At 34.2% G+C, this 24,158-nt stretch overlaps 3 protein-coding genes across 3 annotated transcripts; all 3 read left to right on the forward strand.

The window, feature by feature from the left end:
- The first annotated feature begins 527 nt into the window (after positions 1-527).
- On the forward strand, positions 528-4,910 carry LOC111390225. The gene is made up of 5 exons (XM_023015231.1): positions 528-608; positions 3,160-3,297; positions 3,954-4,025; positions 4,119-4,511; positions 4,653-4,910. Exons 1-5 carry the CDS (start codon positions 528-530, stop codon positions 4,908-4,910), a joined length of 942 nt encoding a protein of 313 aa, XP_022870999.1.
- A 183-nt stretch (positions 4,911-5,093) lies between these two features.
- LOC111390226 (zinc finger MYM-type protein 1-like) lies at positions 5,094-6,635 on the forward strand. The gene is made up of 2 exons (XM_023015232.1): positions 5,094-5,534; positions 5,640-6,635. Exons 1-2 carry the CDS (start codon positions 5,094-5,096, stop codon positions 6,633-6,635), a joined length of 1,437 nt encoding a protein of 478 aa, XP_022871000.1.
- An 8,780-nt stretch (positions 6,636-15,415) lies between these two features.
- LOC111390206 (adenylyl-sulfate kinase 3-like) lies at positions 15,416-23,494 on the forward strand. The gene is made up of 8 exons (XM_023015211.1): positions 15,416-15,724; positions 16,061-16,333; positions 16,428-16,568; positions 21,315-21,464; positions 21,579-21,690; positions 21,821-21,912; positions 22,809-22,855; positions 23,219-23,494. The coding sequence occupies exons 1-8, from the start codon at positions 15,601-15,603 to the stop codon at positions 23,315-23,317; spliced, it is 1,038 nt and encodes a 345-aa protein (XP_022870979.1). The 5' UTR covers positions 15,416-15,600; the 3' UTR covers positions 23,318-23,494.
- Positions 23,495-24,158: the final 664 nt, after the last annotated feature.

The following is a 24,158-nucleotide window of genomic DNA, read 5'->3' on the forward strand; positions in this document are numbered from 1 at the left end:
GTCCATTACAATTGAGTATACAATTAAATTTACGTTTTAATTCAAACTCACACATTTCTTTTATTTCTATGAAAAATTTTCTCTTCGACTAAATTTTCTGGTTAGATTATCCGATGTTTCTTATTTTTGGTTAATTGTTTGCTATATTTTATTAGTAATCATGTTGTTTTGTTCTAATTTGTGTCAATCTCACTTAAATTTTTGGCTAACATCATTTTTTGTTTATTTGTATCTCAATTTCTTGATCAGAGCACTAAATTAGTTATTTACATTTTAACATGGTTTCTACTTTTTATTATTAATTGCTAGATTGATTTAGTGGATTACTTAAATGATTGTTTTGAAAATTTGATCAATGAGTCTTTCGACATGTTATTTTAGTGAAAATTCAATGCAAATAAGTACAAGATTGTCCCCCCAAATTACTAAAGATGTATTAGCTATTTAAACATCTACAAAATAGTTTCTGAGTCTACATTCTCTATTACTGGTTGAATTATTTCCTTAGGAGTACGTTGAATTCGAATATGGTTGAGATGGTGATTTGCCGTAAAAATTGGTTGCATAGTAAGAAGGAACTTATAGTAATTCATCAATATTTGGATAAGGTAGAACCATTAGATGATTCACAAAAAGTTATAGAAACTATAATTGAATTTGATCTTTCTATTCATTTTTTTTAATTAGATGTTTTATATCATTTAACTACAATCAATGAATTCATGGACAATATTCTTATATTTATGGATGGAATAAATTGTGTGTTACAATTGCAGATGTTACGTCAATTAGTATCAACTAAAAAATTAACATGTTTTCACCATATTGTTGTATTATAATTATTAGAATTATAGAATTTGGGTTGTAATAGTTTTAATAATACTATTTATATTTTTAACGTGAATATTTAGACTAATATTTATAATTTAACTTATTCGATATCTGTTTTTTTTTTCTTTGTTAAACCGTGGTTTTAAAGTGAACCAAATTGAAAAAAAAATGGTTTGGATTGGTTTGATTTAGAAAGTGAAATGGTTTAGTTTGGAAAAATTTCAAACTGTTTTAAGTAGTTTGATTTGAAAATTTATATTAAAAAAAAAAATCGTCAAAACCAAATCGTGTTCGACCCTAGCGAAAATCCAAAATTAGCCAATAGTCATCTTTCCACGAAAAAAGAAATTCTTCCAAGTACTTTTTTCCCTTTTTCTTCACATATGTTTTATCCAATTTGCAGCTGCTCACTTTTAGTTTCACATCTAGCTGCTTTTTCTGAAGAAAAAAAAAATGAGCAAGGGACTAGGAATTTTCTCAATATTGGCGAAAAATCTAAAGGTTGATTTTATTTATTTATTTTTTTTTATCACACATTCCTACTCTATGCATATTAATTGCATAATTGACAAAGACTTTACACTCTGTTTGATGTTAGACGTGATTTTATTCAATTTTTATTTGTAGATCTACTATTCAAAATCTACATCTTTATTCTTTGTTTCCACTTATAGTGTGTTCAAATTGGTAAGTGTTGACCTTAGTTTCTGACCTATGATGTGGCCAACACATATCAATTTCACTACATAAAGCTCTTGCACACTTGAACAAATCGTTAGAAAAATGTAGCGCTCTTCGATGGTGCAAAAGGTAGTTGTGAACACTTCGATGATTAAGTCAATCAATTTATATATTTGGATATGGGATGAACGAAAGACGTAAGCCACAAGTATGGATACAAGTACCAAGTTGTAGAGAGAAAAACAATAGTGGACAATATTACCATGAGTGTATGAAATTGTATTACGTTCAAATAACACTAAGTGTGAGCTTTTATAATAGAATGGGTGGAATGATTATTGTGAAATGAAATGACACATGATCTCATCTTAATGGTCGTAACATTTTATTATAGGAGTCACTTTTCCAATCCTAGGTTTAGTGGCATTTAATGATTTTGAAAAGCAATCATCCTATAGTCTAGATCTAACATCTGAAAAATAAATTGACAAGTTGATCGAGAGACCTGTTGTAGAAATGTCAAATCAATCAATCATAGAAGATCTCTTGTAAGAGGTGAAAGAGGATGATGCTTCCGTGTGCTTGAAGCTTGTTCGCTTCAAATTATCACTGCAGCAGGTCGTGGCAACTTTTCTCGGCCATGGAGGGTTCTACCTCCACATGACACTTCTATAGAAGTGATGCATCACTTAGACTATCATATTATATGGTTTCAGTTAGAGGTGGACAAAATATCCAGACCAGACCAGACCAAACTAAGCCGTTTGATTCAGTTCTATCAAAAAAATTAATGATTTTGGTTCTTTGAATCGAGAACCATTTGGTTTTGGTTCAGGTTCAATTCTAGTTCAAAAACCAAAAGTAGAACCAAACTTAATATTTAACTTTATATTTAATAATTAGTGGAGATCCTGATTTTATATTTATTGGAGATAGCCCCATTAATTGAATACAGTTTATTAATCAATTTTGGGTCATTAGAGATAAACAATTCATTAGTTGTCTACACCCTAATTTTATAGTCAGGTGAATTATTTCTCATTCACTCCTTTTCAATTTACACAACGTCACAGCATACTGGTATCGCATTTCATCAAGTCAGTAGAGTGTTATTTATGATCGGAAAATGAAATTGGTCAGTTACTTAAAAAGTCTAAACTCTTTTTTTTTTTTTTTTTTTTTTTTTTTTTTTTTGTAGTTTTTTTTTTTATCTTGATTGTTTGATGAGTTATTTGTGTTCTTCACAAATAGAGGAAAACCTAATAAACATTAATGAAATATTAAACGGTGAATGTTGCATGTAGAAATGAACTATAAAAATTTTAATAATTCATTCTTTACTGAAAGGGTGTGCCTTCAAAACTACTGCAATTAATTTAGTGAATCATTACCAGGGCTGGCCCTTGGGCCAAGCCACCTAGGCCACCGCCTAGGGCCTCCAAATTTTGGCTTGGGCCTAGGGCCTCAAAATCTATATTATTTTCAATTCCCAAAATAAGAAAAATGATTTGGGGCCTTTGGGCTTGGACTACATGAATTAAATTATTTTGGAGACTTGGTCCACTTGGAGTCCCGAGTCCGTATACAATACATACATACACCACGAACTGCCCCAGCCCGTTATCTTTTCAATTCGACTTCCTCTAGTCTCTGGTTCCTCTCAAATCTGAAATCTCAATTCCAGTGAATCCAGAATCCTCTGTTGTTGTCCAAAATGCTCCATCTTCAATAATTTGTTTCTCTATTTCTCCATTCAAATCTCGAATTCTCTATCCTTTCGTCGAGGTAAAACCCAGTCTTTTTGTTGACAGAATTTGTTTATTTCTTTTTGTTGTTCTTATATGTGGGTATCTATATGTTTGAATTATTTTTTTCGTGGGATTTAATTGGTCAGTTCTCCTAGAAATTCTTCATGATTTATTATCTGGGCTCGCTTTGTTTTCTCAGATGCTTTGTGATATTTTTGGTGGATAAAGAATTATAGATCGTTCCAAGAAAGTAAAATTTAGAAATTTTTATTTATGGATCAATGATTTATGATTGGAAATTTCCCGTTTATCCTGTAGGTTTAATTTTTAATTTTTTAATTTTTGTCTGACCAGGAATTATTTTGGCTCAATTTTGATTGTATGAATTGCAATTCAATTTGATTTTTTAATTTTAATATGAAAAAAAAAATTTAATCATATATGTTTGAGGCATTAGAGATAATGGGTTTTGGTATCCTGTATTCATTAGTTTTGATATTTAGGGTTATTTATTTTTTCTTTCGAATTTGTACATAAAAAAGTTGAATTTCTGATTAGGATTTAAACTATTGATGTCTTCGCTAGTTGATTATATAAGTCCGTGAAATGTTATGAGTCCATAAGAAGTGGTTTGTGAATTTTTGGCTGATGATCATCAATTGATCACTCTGTTTTATGTGTGTTTCAGAATAGGAATTCAATAGCTGGCATAGTTCAGTTTTTGTGATGTTAACTTACTTCAACATGTTATTCTCATATAACTTGGTTCATTTATTATTTCTTGCAGGTTGATTGTTGAATTTCTACACTTGGAGTATTTGAGAATTTGGGATACTTTTAAGTCGAACTCTGAATCAGGTTCTACCGTTATGTGCTTTAATTATGTCCACTAGAAAATTTGAATCTGGATATTCTAAAAGAAAACAGCATAAGAAGGTTGAACAATTGATTAAATCTCAAGAGGGAGCCCTTGATAAATTTTTTAGTGGTAGTAAACAAAAACATAATGACGATGTAGTTCTCGAAGAAAAGTTTAATAAGAATGATATCGACAATAATACAATTGAAAAACATCATTGTCTGGTGAATGAAGAGATATATATTGAGTATGATGTTAAGAATGAAAGAAACATCAATGAAAAGATTAGTGAACCGTTCTCCTTTGATATTAGTGATCCAGCGAATTGGGAAAATATGAATCAGAATTTAAGAGATTTAATCATAATGAAAGGTCCAGTAAGAGATAATGATGTAATTTTTCCAAAAGATGTAGCTAATCGACACTTCTCCTCTATTCATTACACTCGACGGTTACCCAATGGAGAGAATCATGATAGAAAATGGTTGATATATTCAAAAAGTCTGGATAAAATATTTTGTTTTTGTTGTAAGCTATTCAAGAATGATGAGGTTCAAACTCAATTGGCACATGATGGTGCAAATGATTGGAAAAATATTGGTGCAAAACTAAGAACACATGAAGTGAGTTATGACCATATCACTAACTTGAGTAGATGGATCGAAATGGAAATAAGATTTCAAAAGGAACAAACAATTGATAAAAGTTTGCAGGAACAAATCAATAAGGATAGAGAACATTGGAGACAAGTATTGTTGAGAATAATATCCGTGGTTAGAACTCTTGCATAAAATAATTTGGCGTTTCGTGGAGATAATGAGAAGATATACCAAGAAAATAATGGTATCTTCTTAAGCTTAATTCAAATAATTGCTAAGTTTGATCCTGTAATGCAAGAGCATATTCGTCGAATTCAAAATAAAGAAATTCATTATCATTATCTTGGACACAAAATTCAAAATGAGTTGATACTTATGCTAGCGGGTGAGATCAAGAAAATAATCATCGAGAAACTCAAAGAATCCAAGTACTTTTCTGTGATACTTGATTGCACTCCAGATTTGAGTCATGAAGAACAAATGTCTATAGTATTGAGGCGTGCTGATATTTCAGCAAGTCCAGTGAAGGTAGAAGAATTTTTTTTAGGATTTTTATTGGTGGATGATACATCTGCAAAGGGACTTTTTGATGAATTAGTGAATGCGTTGAATAATCTAGAGCTTGATATCGATAATATAAGGGGTCAAGGATATGATAATGGTGCTAACATGAGAGGAAAACGTAAAAGGGTACAGAATAGACTACTACAAGTAAATCCTAGAGCATTTTACACTCCTTGTGGGTGTCATAGTCTCAATCTTGCACTTTGTGATATGGCTACTTGTTGTACAAAAGCTAAATCTTTCTTTGAAGTGGTGCAACGTATATACACTCTATTTTCATCATCTATTAAAAGATGGAAAATTTTTAAAGATAATGTAAATGGCCTTACTCTTAAGCCTTTGTCTCAAACACGTTAGGAAAGTCATGTTGAAAGTATTAGAGCAATAAGATTTCAAGCTCCACAAATAAGAAATGCTCTACTTGAATTGGCAAGAGTTGATGATCCTAAGACAAAAAGTGAGGCGGAGTGTTTGGCAACATATGAAATAGAGAATTTTGAATTCTTACTTGGGATGGTTATTTGGTATGAAGTGTTGAATAATGTTAATAGAGTAAGCAAACATTTACAAACAGAGGACATCCATATTGACGTTGCTATAGACCATTTAAAAGGACTCATTTCATTTTTCAAAAGCTATAGAGAAACTGGGTTTGAATCGGCCGTGATTGATGCTAAAGAGATTGCAAGTGAATTAGACATTGAACCAATATTTCGTGAAAAAAGAGTTATACGTAGAAAGAAGCAGTTTGATGAGATTTCTTGTGAAGAGATGACAGAAACAGCTGAAGAATCTATCAGGGTCAATTATTTCTTATATGTAGTAGATCAAGCTCTATCATCGCTTCAAAATAGATTTAAACAATTTCAGGAATATGACGATGTTTTTGGATTTTTATTTGATTTGGAAAAGCTTAAATCCATTGATGATGCTACATTGAAGTGTCGTTGCATTAATCTTGAAAACTATTTGAAGCATAACACAGTATCTGATATCGAAGGAATGGAATTATTTTCTGACTTGAAAGTTTTAAGGGAAGTAATATTTACAGAAATTAATGGAGCAGCTGCTGTGTTAAATTACATTAAGAGAATGAATTGTTGTTTTGCAAATGCTTGGGTTGCTTACAGGATATTATTGACTATCCCAGTCACTGTTGCGTCCGTTGAAAGAAGTTTTTCAAAGTTAAAATTGATTAAGTCTTATCTTCGATCAACCATGTCACAAGAGAGGTTGAATGGATTATCTATGATTTCTATTGAAAAAAAAATGTTGGAAGAACTTGATTTGAGTTGTTTGATTACTAATTTTGCATCTCAAAATGTTAGAAGACTAAATATGATGCTAGCTTAATCTCTCGGATTGTAAGTGATATTTTATTTAGCAATTTCATCTTTTATATTGTACAAAGTTTTCATTTAAATATAGATTTTTTTAATTTAAATATTGTTATACGTGTAGAAAAATAAAGTATGGGGCCTCAAGATTGCTGACTCGCTTAGGGCCTCCGAATTGTCAGGGCCGGCTCTGATCATTACTATTACTTATTAAACATTTTTTTGCATGAAAACGAATACTAATTTGTGTATTCAAATTATGAATATATTTTGTTTATTACTTATGAATTTTTTTGATCTCGATAATTGAAATTTGAACTTCTTAAATGTTTGATGTTTATTTTCTTATTTAGGTATTACTAATTTATATGATGCAAATCAAAAAATTTAAGAAATGAAACTAGAACCGAACCAAACCAAACCGGAACCGAATGGTTCGGTTCAATTTGGTTTCATATCTTTAAAAAACTGATTTGATTCCATTATAAAAAAAATCATTGGTTCATGGTACGGTTCAGTTATCTTGGAACCATGTCCACCCCTAGTCTAAGTTAGGCTAAATAGGATAGTGATGAGTGTTCGGGCCTGTTAGGGCTTATGTATCCATTTGTATATTGTTATGCCTTAAAACAAAGGCTTAAAAAGAAGTCTATGCCTCGAACCTCGGCTCAAGAAGCCCTCAGACTGAGGCCTTGAAGTGGAAGCACTACATAGTAGAGGCCCTAAAGCGAAAGCACTATGTAACTACCAAGCCTTGAAGCAGAAGCACTGTGTAGTAGCCGACGCCCTGAGCGGAAGCACTCTGTAAGTGCCGAGGCTTTGAGGGAAAACATTGTGTAGTAGCCGAGGCCCTGAAGCGGAAGCAATGTGTAAGTACCGAGGCCCTGAAGAGGAAGCACTATGTAAATAGCTGAAGCCTTAAAGCAGAAGCACTATGTAAGTAACCGAGGCCCTGAAGTGAAAGCACTGTGTAAGTGCCGAAGCCCTGAAGCGAAGCACTGTATAGTGTCAAAGCCCTAAAGCAGAAGAACTATATAAGGGCCGAAGCCCTATGTAAGTGATCAAGGCCCGCATTACCGAAGCAGAAGCCTCCCAACCATAAATTGAGCATGTTTAATATTTATTTCTTCCAAGAGATCTTTTACATTAAGATCTTATCCGAATGATTGACGTGACATTTTATAATGACTATAAATGTATTGTCTTGTCAATATGATGACTGCTATGTGTAAGAACATTAAATGCACCACAGGCTAGGAGGTCAAAATGATGGCTAGGATTAGATGCTTCGGTTGAGGAGATGAAACCACGTGGCTCCTTATTCAATGGACACCATCTCATGTGTAATATTTTAAAAACCCATTTCTTGTATCAAATGGGAGAGCATGCAAGATCTAATACAAGAGCAATATGCTTTTCTCTACCCTTTTGCAAATACAAAAGAGTTTATATTATATTCATCCGCTATGATTGGTAATTACGGTACAATCGTTCTACAAATTCATCGTCGGATTCCGAATGTTGTCGCCCTGTGCCTTTGAGCTTTCCCACACCCTTTTTCAAATCGTTCTAGACCATTTGTGCATCTTAGCGTGTTGAATTTGTCTTGTGTGTGTGTGAGTAGGTCCAGTATCTGTTATCCGCATGGCCCCAACCGAAAACGAGGTCTACAGATTGACACCATCTGTGGAAAATCACACTATAACCACATTAGAGAGTTGGGCATCCCCTTGAAAAATGATTTGTTCTTGAAGAAAGAACAAGTAGAAGCCCCAAGAAAAAGCTTTTGAGTTTACATTGGTACTTGGATTGTTGATATTTGATGAAAAAGGGAATATGTTGAGATAGAAATCCATTTGTATGACCATCATGTCTTTGAAGGAAAGATTTGAATGGAAAAATGAGCTCAAGCAATGAAGTAGTCCCACTTAGAAGGGTTAGGAAGACCCCTAAAGAAGGGGTCTCCTAGAGAACTTTCCCAGTGAGTCATAACCGACCTCATCACTAGCATAGATGAGGTGGAATAAGAGTAACTATCCAACTCACTTAGGAAGTGGCTAAATGGCTACCAACATAAGAAGTATCATATAAAAAAAGACATTGTACAATAGCTCTAAAAGCAAGAAAATAGGAAGAAAACCCCCTAAAAAGGAAGGAGGCCTATAAAGTAGAGGCCATGAATAGACCCCCTGAAGAGGGGGATGTCACAAAAGAAGTGGCATTGAAAAACTAAGAAGGGGAGGCCTCTAAAGAAGAGCTCACGAATAAGAAGACCCCCTGAAAAAGGAGAGACTGCTGAAGAAGTGGCATTAAACAAGAAAAACCCTAAAAGGAGAGGTCTCTAGTGAAGAGGCTATTGGAAGACCCATTTTACAAATGGGAGGCCTTTAAAGGAGGAAAACAACACAAAAGAAGATAAAAGGACTAAAAGCGTACAAATATGTGAACTTGGGGACTATTGTATAGATGTTTCAAAAGTTAAAGGACTGCGAATGCAATATATCAAGGGTATGATTGAAATCAAAGGCAAAATATGAGGATCAAAACGTACCAAATCAAAAGTTGAAAGACCTCGGTATGAAATTACTCAAGGACTTAAAAGGTAATTTTCATATTTTGCCTATGTACAAGCATGAGCTTCTACAGATTCATCGTATAAGGCCTCATATTTTGTCTATGCTTCAGTGCCTCAACATACAAGGCCTCTTATTTTGCCCATACTTCAGTGCCTTGGCATACAAGGTCTCATCTTTGCCTGTGCTTTAATGCCTCGGCATACAAAGCCTTTTATTTTGCCAATGCTTCAGTACCTCAGCATATAAGACCTAATCTTTGCCTATCCTGTAATACCTCAATATGCAATGCCTCATCCTTACCTATACTTCAGGCTCACCATTTAAGGCCTCATTTTTAGCTATGCTTCAGCACCTCCGCCACATAAGACCTCGTCATTTCAAGGTAATTTATAAGATTACTTTAGAACCATTTGTGAAATATTTATACCCCACCTCGCCAGATGTTTATTTCTGGCTTTAAGAGATGTTTATTCTTTACTTCTCACTATCGCCGAACCTAACTGTAGGACCTCGCTATTTCGAGGCCAGTTTATAAGATTCCGATAGTTTGAGAGCTATATGCGAGAAGTTTATTCCCCGCCTCGCCAGATGATTATTCTTGGCTTCGAGAGATGTTTATTCCTCACTTCTCACTATCGTCAAACTTAGCATAAGACCTCTTTATTCCAAGGCTAATTTATAAGATTCCGATAGTTTGAGAGCTATATGCGGAAAGTTTATCCCCCGCCTCGCCAGATGATTAGTCCTAGCTTCGAGAGATAATTACTTCTCACTTCTCACTATTGTCAAACCTAGCTTTAAGACCTCGTTATTCCAAGCCAATTTATAAGACTCCGATAGTTTGAGAGCTATATGTGGAAAGTTTATCCCATGTCTCGCCAAATGCTTATTCCAGACTTCACGAGATGTTTATTTTTCGACTTCCACTATCATCGAGCCTAGCTGTAAGATCTCATCATTCTGAGGCTAATTTATAGGACTTCGATAGTTTGAGAGCTATTCACTAGATGTTTATTCCCCATCTTGCTATATGTTTATTCCTCACTACTTACTATCGTCAACCTTAGCTATAAGCATTTGTCCACTCGAGGCCAACTTACAAGTCTCTAATAGTTTGAGAGAGCCACCAACTCAATATTTATTCATTGCTCTGCGAGATGCCTCACCATACGAGATGTTTCATTACAAGTCAATTTAACTTCAAAAAGTTTATATTATCCTCTGCATAGATTAACCATCCACCATGTAGGAAGTATGAGGGCCTTGGGTCCAAATTCTCTAAGGTTGACATCACATGCCTCCTATGTACAAAAGTCATGGGAGAGCCTCTGCATGGATGAATCATCCACCATACAGGGAAACGTGGGCGCTTCAACAAAGGGCTGGATCCCAAAGGGGACCACCTTCCAATTCGTCAAAGGGAATAGCACATACTTATCATGTAAAAAAAGTCATGGGAAAAAGCCTCTACATGGATGAATCATCCACCATGCAGGAAAGTGTGAGCGCTTCAACGAAGAGCTGGATCCTAAAGGGGACCACATCCTAATTCGTCGAAGTGAATAGTACATGCCTCCATGTACAAAAAAATCATGAGAAAAGCCTCTGCATAGATAAATCATCCATTATGTAGGGAAGCATGAGCGCTTCAACAAAGAGCTGGATCCTAAAATGAGACTACCTCCTAATTCATTGAAGCGAATAGCACATGCCTCCCATGTACAAAAAAGTCATGGGAGAAACCTCTGCGTGGATGAACCATCTACCATGTAGGGAAGCGTTAGCGCTTCAACAAAGAGCTGGATCTCAAAGGGGACAACATCCTAATTCGATGAAGCGGATAGGACATACCTCCCATGTACAAAAAAAGAAAAAGGAGAAGCCTCTACATGGATGAACCATCCATCATGCAGGGAAGTGTGGGCACTTCAACGAAGGGCTGGATCCCAAAGGGGACAATCTCCTAATTCGTTGAAGCGAGTAGAACATGCCTCCCATGTACAAAAAGTCATGGGAGAAGCCTTTGCATGGATGAACCCTCCCATGTACAAAAAGTCACGGGATAAGCCTCTATATGGATGAACCATCTACCATGTAGAGAAGTATAAGCACTTCAACAAAGAGCTAGATGTCGAAGAAGACCACCTCCTAATTTGTCGAAGCGGATAACACATACCTCCCATAAACAAATAAGTCATGGAAGAAGCCTCTGCATGAATGAACCATCCGCTATGCAAGAAAGTCATGGGAAAAGCTTCTACTCCCTTCTTAAAATTTCAGCAAAAACTTGACGTACACAACTTCAGATAATAGGGACCTCAGCTCATTGGAATTTCAGCAAAAATATTTTTTAAAAAGACAGCTTCAGCACATGACTCTAGTGTCTTCATCAAAATTTCGATAAATCATAAAGCAAAAAACTTACCACACTTCAAGTCTTCAAACAACATCTACGATAAGTGCTTATACAAATTTCACTCAGTTATTTCACTTTTAAAATCCAATTATAATATAAATATCTATAATTGGATTTGGAAGAGTATTGTTATGCCTCAAAATTAAGTCTTAAGAAGAAGTTCATGCCTTAAACCGAGGCTCAAGAAGCCCTAAAATTGAGGCCTTGAAGCGAAAGCACTGTGTAGTAACCGAGACCCTAAAGCGAAAGCACTGTGTAAGTGTCAAGGCCTTGCTTCCATGTAGTAGCTAAGGTACTGAGCAAAAGCACTGTGTAAGTGTCGAGACCTTGAAGCGAAAGAACTGTGCAGTAGTTGAGGCCCTGAAGCGGAACCACTGTTTAACTGCTAAGACCCTGAAGCGAAAGCACTGTGTAAGTGCTGAAGCCCTGAAGCGAAGCACTGTATAGTGGTTGAGGCTCGCATTACGGAAGCAGAAGCCTCCTAATCATAAATGGAGCATCTTCCATATTCACTTCTTCCAAGAAATCTTTTACATAAAGATCTTATCCGAATAATTGATGTGACCTTTTGTAATGGGTTCAAATATCTTATCTTGTCAATATGATGACTGCTATATGTAAGAACATTAAATGCGCCACAGGCTAGGAGGTCAAAATCATGGCTAGAATTAGATACTTTGTTTGAGAAAATGAAGCCACGTGGCTCTTCATCCAATGGACACCATCTCATGTGTAATAATACAAATGTCACCTTTTTGTATTAATTAGGAGAGAATTCAAGATCTAATACAAGAGCAATATACTTTTCTATACTCTCTTGCAAATACAAACGAGTTTACATTATATGCATCCGCTGCGATTGGTAATTACGGTACAATCGTTCTACAAATTCATCGTCGAATTTCGAATATTGTCGTCCTGGGCCTTTGAGTTGCTCCCATGCCCTTTCTCAGACCGTTCTAAAATTTGTGTGTCTTAACGTGTTGCATTTGACTTACATGTGGGCTAGTAGGTTCGGTATCTGTTGTCCATATGACCCCAACCGAAAACGAGGTCAATATATATAAATATTTTCCTATAGACGTTTGAGTGTTTAATTTATTCAATGATTTGATGATTATTCAAATGTTTTATGGTATCATAATGTGCCCTACCTATGATAACCTAAAAATAAGATCTATTCAATTTACTGCATATTAGCAATGGTTGTTGATATCGAGTATCATGTGCTTCGTATGGAATGCTAATAGTGTGTTTTTTATACTGTTTTGAAAATGCTCTTTTATTTCAGAGAGATTAATTTATTAGTAAACATGCTACATTTTGCACTTGTCTCATATTTGGGAAAAAATTTCTAGTGTGTTCTTATTTGGTCATTGGTTTAATTGGTTAGAGCATCTCCAAGAGTCTCCATTAGCAAATTGTTCCACAAGGAGTATCGGGTCTTTTCATTCGATATAGTCTTACAAGAAATTAATTCAACACTGAATCATGCAAAATAGCTTTTGAGGGACTCACTTTTTTCTGTCTCATGTTATTCGATCCTATAGCTAGTGCTCGCCCCATTCTATTCCCAATAAATGCCTTTAGGAATGCCTACTTCAATTGCAGACACTTTCTAATTTAGCCTAGAACAACTTATTGTACCATCACTTAGCAGGTCCATCCAATGTTAGGTGGAAGCCTCAGCACTTGAGTGCTGGGCTTGCCTTTTTTTAGCTTCATCTTTGTCATGTACTCGAATATATGATACGTCATATCTCCTTTTCCATTATACTTCTCTATCATAGGACAAACAAAATTATCTGAAATTGGCATTTCTTTTATCTCTTTTGAGAACGGCAAATATTCATCATCGTCAGCCATCTCATATAATCCAGTAGATTGAGCTACATGGTCTCCGACCTCCCTGGCAATAATATTGGTTAAACCTCTTGTTGTATGAGCTTACTTCATCCGTAGACTTTTTCAAAGTGGATTTACTATCACATTGTTCCTTATTTTCCTCTCCAGTACACTATCATCGGTTCTCGACATCTGCAAACTGCTACTATTTTCCCGGATAGAGCTAGTAGCATGCTCCATTCTGTTTTCACCGATTCATCCTACCAATTTTTCCTTGGATTCTCAATTTTTGCACGCAACGATGCATTCTCTATCTTTGACACCTTTAGGATCTTAGCTTTTTGGATCGTTTTTGCGATATACATCGTTTCCCATAAACGACAATGCCGAGTGGGAGAAATTTCAAGTTGCGACTTTGCCAGCGTTTCCTCCTATTGCAACTTCGAATTCGCATCACTATCCACTAGATCATCACTATTGTATCTTCCAGTTTCAATTTTTGACGCTATTTTTTTCTTCTAGATTCACTTTCATTTGACTCGTTTTTGCGGATTACAAGGATTTCTTAACTCTTATAGAGATTTTCGTGATCTACTTTCTCAAGTTTTCCACAGATAACGTTAATTTGTTGATGATAAAAATCAAATCAACAAATTCCACTCACATAACCAGGATTTTTGCCTCTTAAACTCTATGATTTTGATGCTCAAAAGGAAGCAAGATAATAAATGACTATTTGGGAAGGAAATATTTGAATTTTGCATAGCTTCCTTCTCTTAAGTGGGAGTATTTATAGATTTCCCTCAAAGCTTAGGGGCAATTCTATCATTTAGGAAAAATGACTGATTTTGTTATAATGTAACGTTTTATTCATTAGTTTACATGCCTTTCATTAATTGATTTTGATATCACGCTTTGAACACCTATTCACGTACACCTTAATAACGATTTCATCCAACCTGGATGAGGAATAGCTCGGTTGTGCTTCGTACACGCCTATTATGATTTTACTCCCTCGCATATCGCCTATAGTTCACAAGTTGGGGGTCTGTTCGTGAAATTGGATTTTATTTTATTCAACACATTGTATTTTATTTAAGACACATTTAAGCCCCTGTTTGATGGTGATTAAAATTATATTTTTAGTAGATTTTAATAAAAGTTGATGAAATGTATAGTTGAAAAATTGTGAAACCCATAAAATATGTGGTTAAAATTGAATGTTGACTATGATTTAAATAAAATCTAAATTTTTATCAACATCTAAGAGGGGCTTGTTCATTTTATTTCAAAATTCAAATAAATAATTCAATGGTCAAGTTTATTTATGCAAACACACAGTGACCAAAATAACACGTGAGATAAGTTATTGAAAAGAAAAAAGGACAAAATATTTAGGATCTTCTCTAGGGATGGCAATCGGGCTCGTCGGCTCGGGCCGTCCGTGTCTCGGCTCGAGGCTCAGTAGACCCGAGTCTAGGCTCAGGTCGAGCCCCATTTTGGGAACACGGGCTTTGCCCAAACCGGCGCGTGAGCTCGCGAGCTTTTTAAAAAAAAAATTGAGGCTGCCTTGGCAGCAAAACTACTGCCTTTTAAGGCAGTAGCTGAGAGAGAGAGAGAGAGAGAGAGAGAGAGAGCGAGTCTGTCCAGCTCGACCCGAAACTGTAAAAAAGTTCGATCATTTTAATTGGGTCGAGCCCAAGCCGAAACATTAGGCTCGCGAGCCGGCACGTCTTGACTCATTTACATTCCTAAATTCTACTCTAACACAGAATTATTCGAATTGGATAAAAATCTAACTCATTGATCCCAGTAGGTATTATTCAACGAAAAAAAAAAGGACAAATGGGATCATCCTTTGCACAAAAACTAGCGATCCTATTCCAATCAAAACCAACTGCAAATCAAATATCTGAAGCGCAATATTTGCTGACTCTGAGTGCCATTATCTTTCTTTCTTTCTTTTTTTTTAACAAGGTGTCCGGACTTGCGTCCGACTAGATCCTTGTCCCTGAACTTCCGGCCCCTCAGCAGCTCAGGGAGGTAAATCGCAGGATGTGCCCTTATTGGCTCCCAGGTTCCCACAACTCATTTGGACTCCTTCCGCAAAGAGAGCTCTCCTCACTGGGCGTTTGTTCACACCAATGGCTTCCTCTCCATATGGCTCCCATTATCTTTCTTTCTTTGCATGCAAGCCAGGTGGGGAGAGTGGGATCCCAAGTGTCTCGCACTACTTCAATCTGCCAGTTGTTAGATTAACACCACTTGGTATCTCTTGATTTTTACGATTTAAATAGTTGGGTCGAATTGATTGCATAAGAGCCTCTCCTTGCTTCCAGCGTCCCAGCGAAGTGATTGTTCCACCAACTCGGATGTGCCCTGGGAGGCAAGGGTTGCATTTTCTATTCGAAAAGGATTTGAGAAAGAAGAAAGAAATAATTATTTTTTTTACTTCTGATTTTTAATAATTTATTTGGGTCTTATTTGATTTTTTTTTAAAATTGGGAGTATAGTTATAATTAGTTCTTTATTTTTCTTTTAATCTTTTATTTTAAATATGAGAACATATTCAACATTTTACAGCTTTTATTGAAAATTTGGCAGGGATTCCAAGTCTACAATTGAATTTGTGTACACCGGCGGATTTTTATTTTTCTCAACCATTATATGGCGAATCAAGGCAATTAAAGCTTTCGCAAGGAGGAAGAAATTTGGGGATTTGCGGTATTGTGGGAAAAAGGAGCATTTTGGTGCCAATCAAGGCAATGGAGTCTTCCAAAACGACGTCGCCCATCAATGGGAATGCAGGCAGTTTCCGGCAATCCGGATGCAATTCCGGCTATGATGTGCTTAGAAATGAATGTGATGATTTTTCCGGTATATAATTGAATGAATCTCTTTATGTTTTCTCCCAATTTTTAATTTGTATTGGAGAATTTTGTGATGAATGCTGGAAAGATTATTTTAACAGATAAAAGTATGGCCCAGATGTCTACAATTGGAAATTCGACGAATATTGTTTGGCACAAATGTATTGTGGAGAAGAGTGACAGACAACAGCTGCTTGGGCAAAAGGGTTGTGCCATTTGGATTACTGGCCTCAGCGGTTCAGGTTTTTATTACACTCTTAGGGCGTGTTTAATATTTATTTATTTATTTATTTTATCTTTGATAGTTTTGGATAGCATTGTTTGCTAGAGATTGGGAAAATAGTTTGTGGAGCACTGATTTTGGGTGGTTTAAAAAAATTCACCCAAAACGTGCCCATCAAAGCTGTGGTTTTTGACGGTCTTCAACCCACATATATTGGTTAAAACTAATGAAGGTCATTTCTTAAGAAGTATTTTAAGTAAATAATCATTTACAAGAGAGGTGGGGAAAAAAAATTTACATGTAAAAAGAATTTCTTATAAATGAGAAATACAATAATAAAAAATTTTACTTATAAACCAAAAAATTACTTTATAACTAAAGAAATTCTTAAAACACAAAAATTTATTTTTATACATAAATTGCATATAAAGTGAAATAATAATAATAATAATAATAATAATAATTGTATAACTAATAAGACTTGGTCTCAGTTTAGTAGGGATTAAACTTCGGATTTGAATTTAAGGGCCAATTTGATGGTCTTTAAAAGTTTAAATTGTTTGCTACAGTATTACTCATCATCACACACTCGCACAATAAAATATTCTACACACAAATCAATGAAGTTTCATTACTTTTTAACCACACTTTTTTCGAAAAGTACTATTCAATAACTCATTATTCCTAAATAAATTCTATCAAACAAGCTCTAAGTCAAAATCAACAATTACTTTTAATTATATATTTTATGGGATCTACAATTTTCAACCCCACATTTCATCAATTTTAACAAAATCTATTAAAAATCTTATTTTAATTCACACGAAATAGACGCTTAAATTTACTTATAAAATATAAAAAGTTATTTATAAGTAAAAAATTCAGTTATGTGTATAAGTGCAAGGTTAACTTGTGACTGTAAAATTTATTTATAAGTAAAAAAATTATCCAATAATTTAAATTTTAACTAAAAATAAATATATCACTTTAAGTTAAAAATAAACTTATATGGAAAAAAATACTTATAAATAAACAATCATTTATGAATTAAAAAAAAATCAAATTGGTGAGTAAAAAATATTGAATGTCATCTCTTAAGAAGTATTTAGCATAAGAGCTTAGATGTACTCACTCATGGAAATTAGCTTCACAATGTTATTCATTTTTCTTCATCTTATAATTCAATAGAAAATAAGTATCTCTCATTCGAAACAACAGTAATTAGTCCAAATGTAGTCTATACATCATAAAAATTGAATGCTTACTCCATATTGTTTACACATATCTACCTTTTGCATATACGGGCATATATATAAATTTTTTTTTTATTTTAAAAAACTTTTAGAATCACTTAATAATTAAAAATCAAGCATGAAATGAATTATTTTACGCTACTAAAAAACCAACCAAAGCTGGACCCTCTAACTAGTACTTTTAAACCCCATAGCCGATAATTTTCATTAGATGTAGCTACGAGAATCAATTGTTATTCGGCACTTCCTACTGTTATTCGCTGCAAGTTTGGAAAAAATCCGCAAGTGTATGGGATCATTGACAAGTAATAGAAATCAATGAATTTCGAGTTTCTCGTTCCCACGAGGAATAAGGTATAATATCTAATTCAATAGCTTTTATCAAATTTGAAATCATGTAACATCAAAAGAGATGGTTAGTATGTTTTCTGTACTAATCTTAAACTAGGAAAGCAAATAAAATATTTATCTAATATGTGAATATTTGTATTGTAATCGTGAATTCATCTATTGCCATTTAATTCAACTCTTAATTCATAATTTAGTAAATTTATGCATTTAAAACAATCGATAATCCACTTTTACTCAATATTCTTTTCCAAAATATATTAAACATATGTTTAACACAACCCAATCTTATTTCTAGTCAAAATTCATATGAAAAACGTGTATTGATTCACAAGATGATCACACATGCCATAGATATTATTCCTAATACCTATTATTCATGTGTTGATTTTTCTGCTTTCTAAACTTATTGTGAGTATTCCTACACTACAACAAGCCACTTACTATCTAAATGGGGATCAAACAATCGAATAGTTCAATGGGAATGTAAAACTAATCAAAAATATAAAACTAATTGTCTTAAATTAAAATAAACAAACAATAAGGTTTATCATTCATCCAATACAAAGAAAAACTTAGCCTAACATTCTTATAATTAAATTACACAAGAATAATTGGAAAAACATCAACTGAAAATAAGAAAGATGGAAGAAGTAAGAGAAATTCACGTTCTACCTCCAAAATATGTAGAATGTGATGAAATTGGAATAAGTTCGACAACGAATCAAGAAATCTTGGTGATTGAACTCGCCAAAAAAATCACAATGCAAAAAGTTGTTCTTGCCGGGCGAGTAGCGTCAGAGACATCTTTATACTTAGGTTGAATGGAGGTTCCCCACGTTCTAGATAGCTTATGATATATATAGAATGCCAAAAAAATATATACTAAAAGTTTTCAAAACAAAATAAGGAAACACAATTTTTTTTTTTAACCTCGGAAAGCATAGTTCATTTGGTGCATAAGCACAATACACGTGATTTAGTCTCAGGAATGACTTTTTGTGACTGGTACAAATTTTTGGGACCAATTTTGCTACTTTGGTACCTGAACTTTCTCTCGTGTGTATTTTGATCCTTTTCAGCAATTTCTTATCACGTTGCCTTCTCTTCAATTCCAATTGGCTCTTGGAATTCTTGAATTGCCATCTTGCAATCCGACACAACTTTTGAATTATTGCATTTTAGTACTCATAGTTTTGATTTCGCCATTTTTTCTATTTTTTTCTTGTTTTCTCCAATTCTTCATCAAATCATGAGTTTTACCTATTAAACACAATATAACACAAATTAGAATATATTTCATCAAAAGAACTACAATATGTCATTATTTAAGGTCCTGATTATACACTTATCACTACACTTCTCATGTACTGCTGTTAATTTTTTCTCAGACCATTATTCTGTTATTACCATATTTTCCACAAAGCCCATTTCAGAAGCAAGCAATTTCAAAAGGAGTTCAATTGTAAGTGTGATTAGGGGGAAAAAATAAAACCAAAGCTAAGACTATTATGATATCAAACTATCAACATGAATACTAAAGGCTTTATAGTTTTAGATAATTGTATGTAGATTAGAAAAATTGTATCCAGTTGGTTCTTGATACATTATTATTCGATAATATTCCGAGGGTTGGGAAATACAGTGAGTTATGTTGAGCTGAGACCATTGTTCTGGGGTATATTTTATTATATGTATCTGCATTATTGAAATTGCAACATTTCATTCTTTGCTGCTTCCTTAGAAGCACTATAAAATAATTGAAATTGAAAATCCTGGAAAGAAAATAGTCATTCTATTTGATCTTGTACAGATGGTGTGAGATAGTGACTCTTGGTTTGACTGGAGCTCTAAACAACTCTGTCACACCCCCATCCTAAAATTTATAGGAAGCAACACGTAGTTTTTGTTGTTGTGCAAATAAAGAGAACTGTTACATTTTCTACAACCAATAGGAAACTTATCAAAAATTTTAACAAACAGTCACATGTTTGAGTGTCATACAGATAAAATCCTGTCGTGGTCATTTTTTTGTGAAGGCAGGTTTTGTTTAAGAACCTTGAAAGTTATGCACATTTATAAGAAGAAAGGAATTTTTTTTATTTGAAAGTTTCTGGACTTGAATGTTGCTCTCAGATGAAAGTAACCATTGCATCTTTGTGAATGGATTCTGTGTTTATGGCAGGTAGTCAGAGTAACATAATCAGATTTAAACATAGATATTGAATGTCTTTCCAATCAAGAGCCAACTGTGGAAAGAGGAACTAAAACATTTTTCTCAGGTTTGAACTGTTGTTGACTATATATGATCTGTTTCTCTGGAAGATTGATACAAGAAAATGAATTCACATCAATTTGACCATTGTGATCTATCAGTGGCAATACCAAAGTCTCCTGAGATAGTTTCTACGAGTTATGTGGAAGCATGATCATATGCTGCATCAGTTATTTTTATACCAGGACTAGAAATAAAATGTTGAAGAATGACCAACCCTGAAAAATCCAAGTAGTGAGACTTGGAAAGCACTTCTTTTATTTGTTGTCGATCCTACATGAATTGGATTGGTCCCCAAAGTCCATATATATACACAAGTTATTTTTATTTTAAATATAATTTGTGGGGATGGTATTTGATACACCAACAATGAAGCCATTCTGCCAAAAACTAATAGGAATGACAAAATGTTAATAATAACTTATTTCTCTGTTTAGCCTTAGGAATTTTTTCTGTTCCTTTTCCCTCTTTTTTGTGCGTAACACGGTACGGATTTTGTTACTCTTAATTTCATGATTTCGTTGTCTGAAGGAAGTGGTGGTGTATTTCAGGAAAAAGTACTTTGGCATGTGCTTTAAGTCGTGGCTTACATGCTAGAGTAGTCAATCCTACATGAATTGGATTGGTCCCCAAAGTACATATATATACACACAATTTATTTTTATTTTAAATATAATTTTATGGGGATGGTATTTGATACACCATCAATGAAGCCATTCTGCAAAAAACTAATAGGAATGACAAAATGTTAATAATAACTTATTTCTCTGTTTAGCCTTAGGAATTCTTTCTGTTCCTTTTCCCTCTTTTTTGTGCATAACATGGTACAGATTTTGTTACTCTTAATTTCATGATTTTGTTGTCTGAAGGAAGTGGTGGTGTATTTCAGGAAAAAGTACTTTGGCATGTGCTTTAAGTCATGGCTTACATGCTAGAGGAAAGCTCACCTACATACTTGATGGTGATAATGTTCGCCACGGTCTAAACAGTGACCTTGGTTTTAAAGCTGAAGATCGAGCGGGGAATATAAGAAGGATTGGTTGGTTTTTCACATTTTTTTTGCCTGATTCCTGAATTGAGTCTACATTCTAAAGAATCCGACTTTTCCATTTATAGGTTAAGCTGTTTAGAAATTGTGTCTTATGATCAACAGGAGAGGTGGCAAAGTTATTTTCAGATGCTGGAGTTATTTGTATTGCAAGTTTGATATCGCCTTACATTAAGGACCGTGATGCCTGTCATTTGTTACTTCCAGAAGGAGATTTTTCTTGAGGTTAGTATTCCTCTTTTGGAATTTTTACATGCAAGGTTTTTATTTTCTTAGCTATTGGAACAAGACAAATATTTGAGGTAGAAGACTCGTATTTATTGCAAATAATTGATTTGGGTGTCAAATATGCAGGTATTTATGGATGTTCCTCTTCGAGTCTGCGAGACGAGGGATCCAAAGGGATTATACAAGCTTGCACGAGCTGGAAAAATCAAAGGTAAGTTGAGTTTTTTCAATATATGACTATGTTTGAGTTTGAAAACCATTTTTGCTGAGGATATAAAATGTAGATTGCTTGTTGGGCCATGCTGGTACGACTGACTATGCATTAGAAAGGTCAACCTTTCCCTATGACACCAAAAAAATGGTGCCGAGCTTCTTTCAGTTTATGGATTACCCTAGGTCAGTTCATGGGCCAATAAAGGATTTTTATCTTCGAAACCCATTGGAAGGGGCAGTGCTAGAGAAATCATACAGAAAATTTCCCATGAAGCCATCTGCAGGCCAGCATATCCTTTTGTGAGGATTTATTTCCCATGAAGCCATCTGCCGCAATTAAATTTTATTTTATTTTATTTTTTTTGGTCTGTGCGCGCATTAGAGCAACTAATTAGGCTTAAGACTTCAATAACATACCCAGTCCTAATTTGTTGGACAGCAAACCATCCATGTCTTTTCAATCAACCATGTGTATTCAGAATTTTACGCATAAGCGGCTTGCTCCATGGTGGCACTGAGCAGGAGCTGCATGAACTGGAGGTTCTGGATTTTATATTTATGATTGGTTCGAGTGTTTAAGTTTCTAAATTTTATTCATCTTTGTTGGTTGTCTGAGGAAATTCTTGACTACAATTCCTGATTTGGCACTTTTCACCATCAGATACTAGTATTAGGAGTCAAATATGCATAGATTCTTGTTGCTTCATTTTCACTGTGAATAAGTATGAACTAGCTCTTTGGTAACAGTACTACAAGAATTGGCAATGAACATCCCTCCTCTAATAGTACATGCTCCACTGGAATTTTATCCCTGAACTCTTCCTTCCAGCTTCAATCTTCTCTGGCATTTAATTTTTCCATCTAAACCAATCAATTCAATTGCTCTTTTCTCAGGTTTTACAGGCGTTGATGATCTATATGAGTCACCATTAAATTCTGAGGTATGTACTCCTATCAGGGAAAGGAGGAAGTATCTTGCTGAACCCATTAAACAACCATCCTTAAATAGATCCTATCTTCTCCTAATGCAATAAATGTTCTTTTATATAGTATTAGTATCTTGTATCTTTTTAGTTGGTTTTGGCAACAACATTGTTTTACTTAGGAGTTATAAAATGAATAACGTTAAAATATTTAGGCTTTGTTTAGATGATTACTGCCTTCCAAAATTCTTTTGAAGACAAAAATTATGGTTCGACCTCGATCTTGATAGACTGCTGAAGAATTTCTATGTTTTTTGTGCTTTCCTTGTTCTTTTTTCAAATTTCTTAAATTTCTGATGTTGTTCACTCTGTGTCTTGCAGATAGTATTGCATCAACATGGAGGCATGTCTGATTCTCCAACAAATTTGGCTGAAATAGTGATTTCGTACTTGGAAACAAAAGGGTACCTGGAGGCTTAATTTGCAAATGCTTTTGTGCTTTTGTGTAATTGTATTAATAGCGTGTTTAACATTGATTTTTTAGTTAAAAAAAATTGATAAAAGTTGGCGATTTCATAAAATGTGATTAAAAAGTGGATAAAAGCGTATACAGAAGTTTTTCTTTTAAGTGATCTAGAAGCATTTCTTGATTCTGCTTATTTTTGTTCGTGACGATTATGGTCTTTGGCCAATATTATCAAATATTTATCGTTTAGAGGTCTGTTCTAGCATTTTTTTTTCATTTTAGCAATTTTTTAATTTATTCGAATTTACCTCTATAATTTATTTTGAGTCTTTAAATATGTATTAAGGGTTTGTATATTACATATTCATTCTTTTTAATTTAATAATAATTCAAAATTTTTTTTTGTTAATCGGTGCATGATTTCCAATAGTTTTTACGTCCATTAGAGCAAAATTTAAGCAACATATTTTCGTGTGTTACAAACAATATTTTATTATTATTGTTCATGTTTTTCTACTTGCGTCATGCTTGCTACTTTTAAATATACTAAGTATATTAATTAACCAAAATTAAATTCAGAATTAATAAAATTAAGAGATATGCTATACGTTCAGGGCCAATGTTGGCCCTGGACGTCTAGGGCGCTAAATGGCGCCCCTTATAGGTGGGGGGCCCAACAAGCTGTAGGGGGCGCTAAGTACAAGCCCCCCCCCACCTAAATGGCGCCCTTGTCCATCCAAGGCTCACGTGGCTTTGAACAATAAGTTTTTTCCTAAAATTAATTGACCAACCTTTAAATGATCGTACTAATTTTTTATACTATAGTCAAGCCTCCCACCTATAGGGGGTGCCAAA

Source organism: Olea europaea, unplaced genomic scaffold, assembly GCF_002742605.1.
Source record: "Olea europaea var. sylvestris unplaced genomic scaffold, O_europaea_v1 scaffold661, whole genome shotgun sequence".
NCBI lineage: Eukaryota > Viridiplantae > Streptophyta > Magnoliopsida > Lamiales > Oleaceae > Olea > Olea europaea.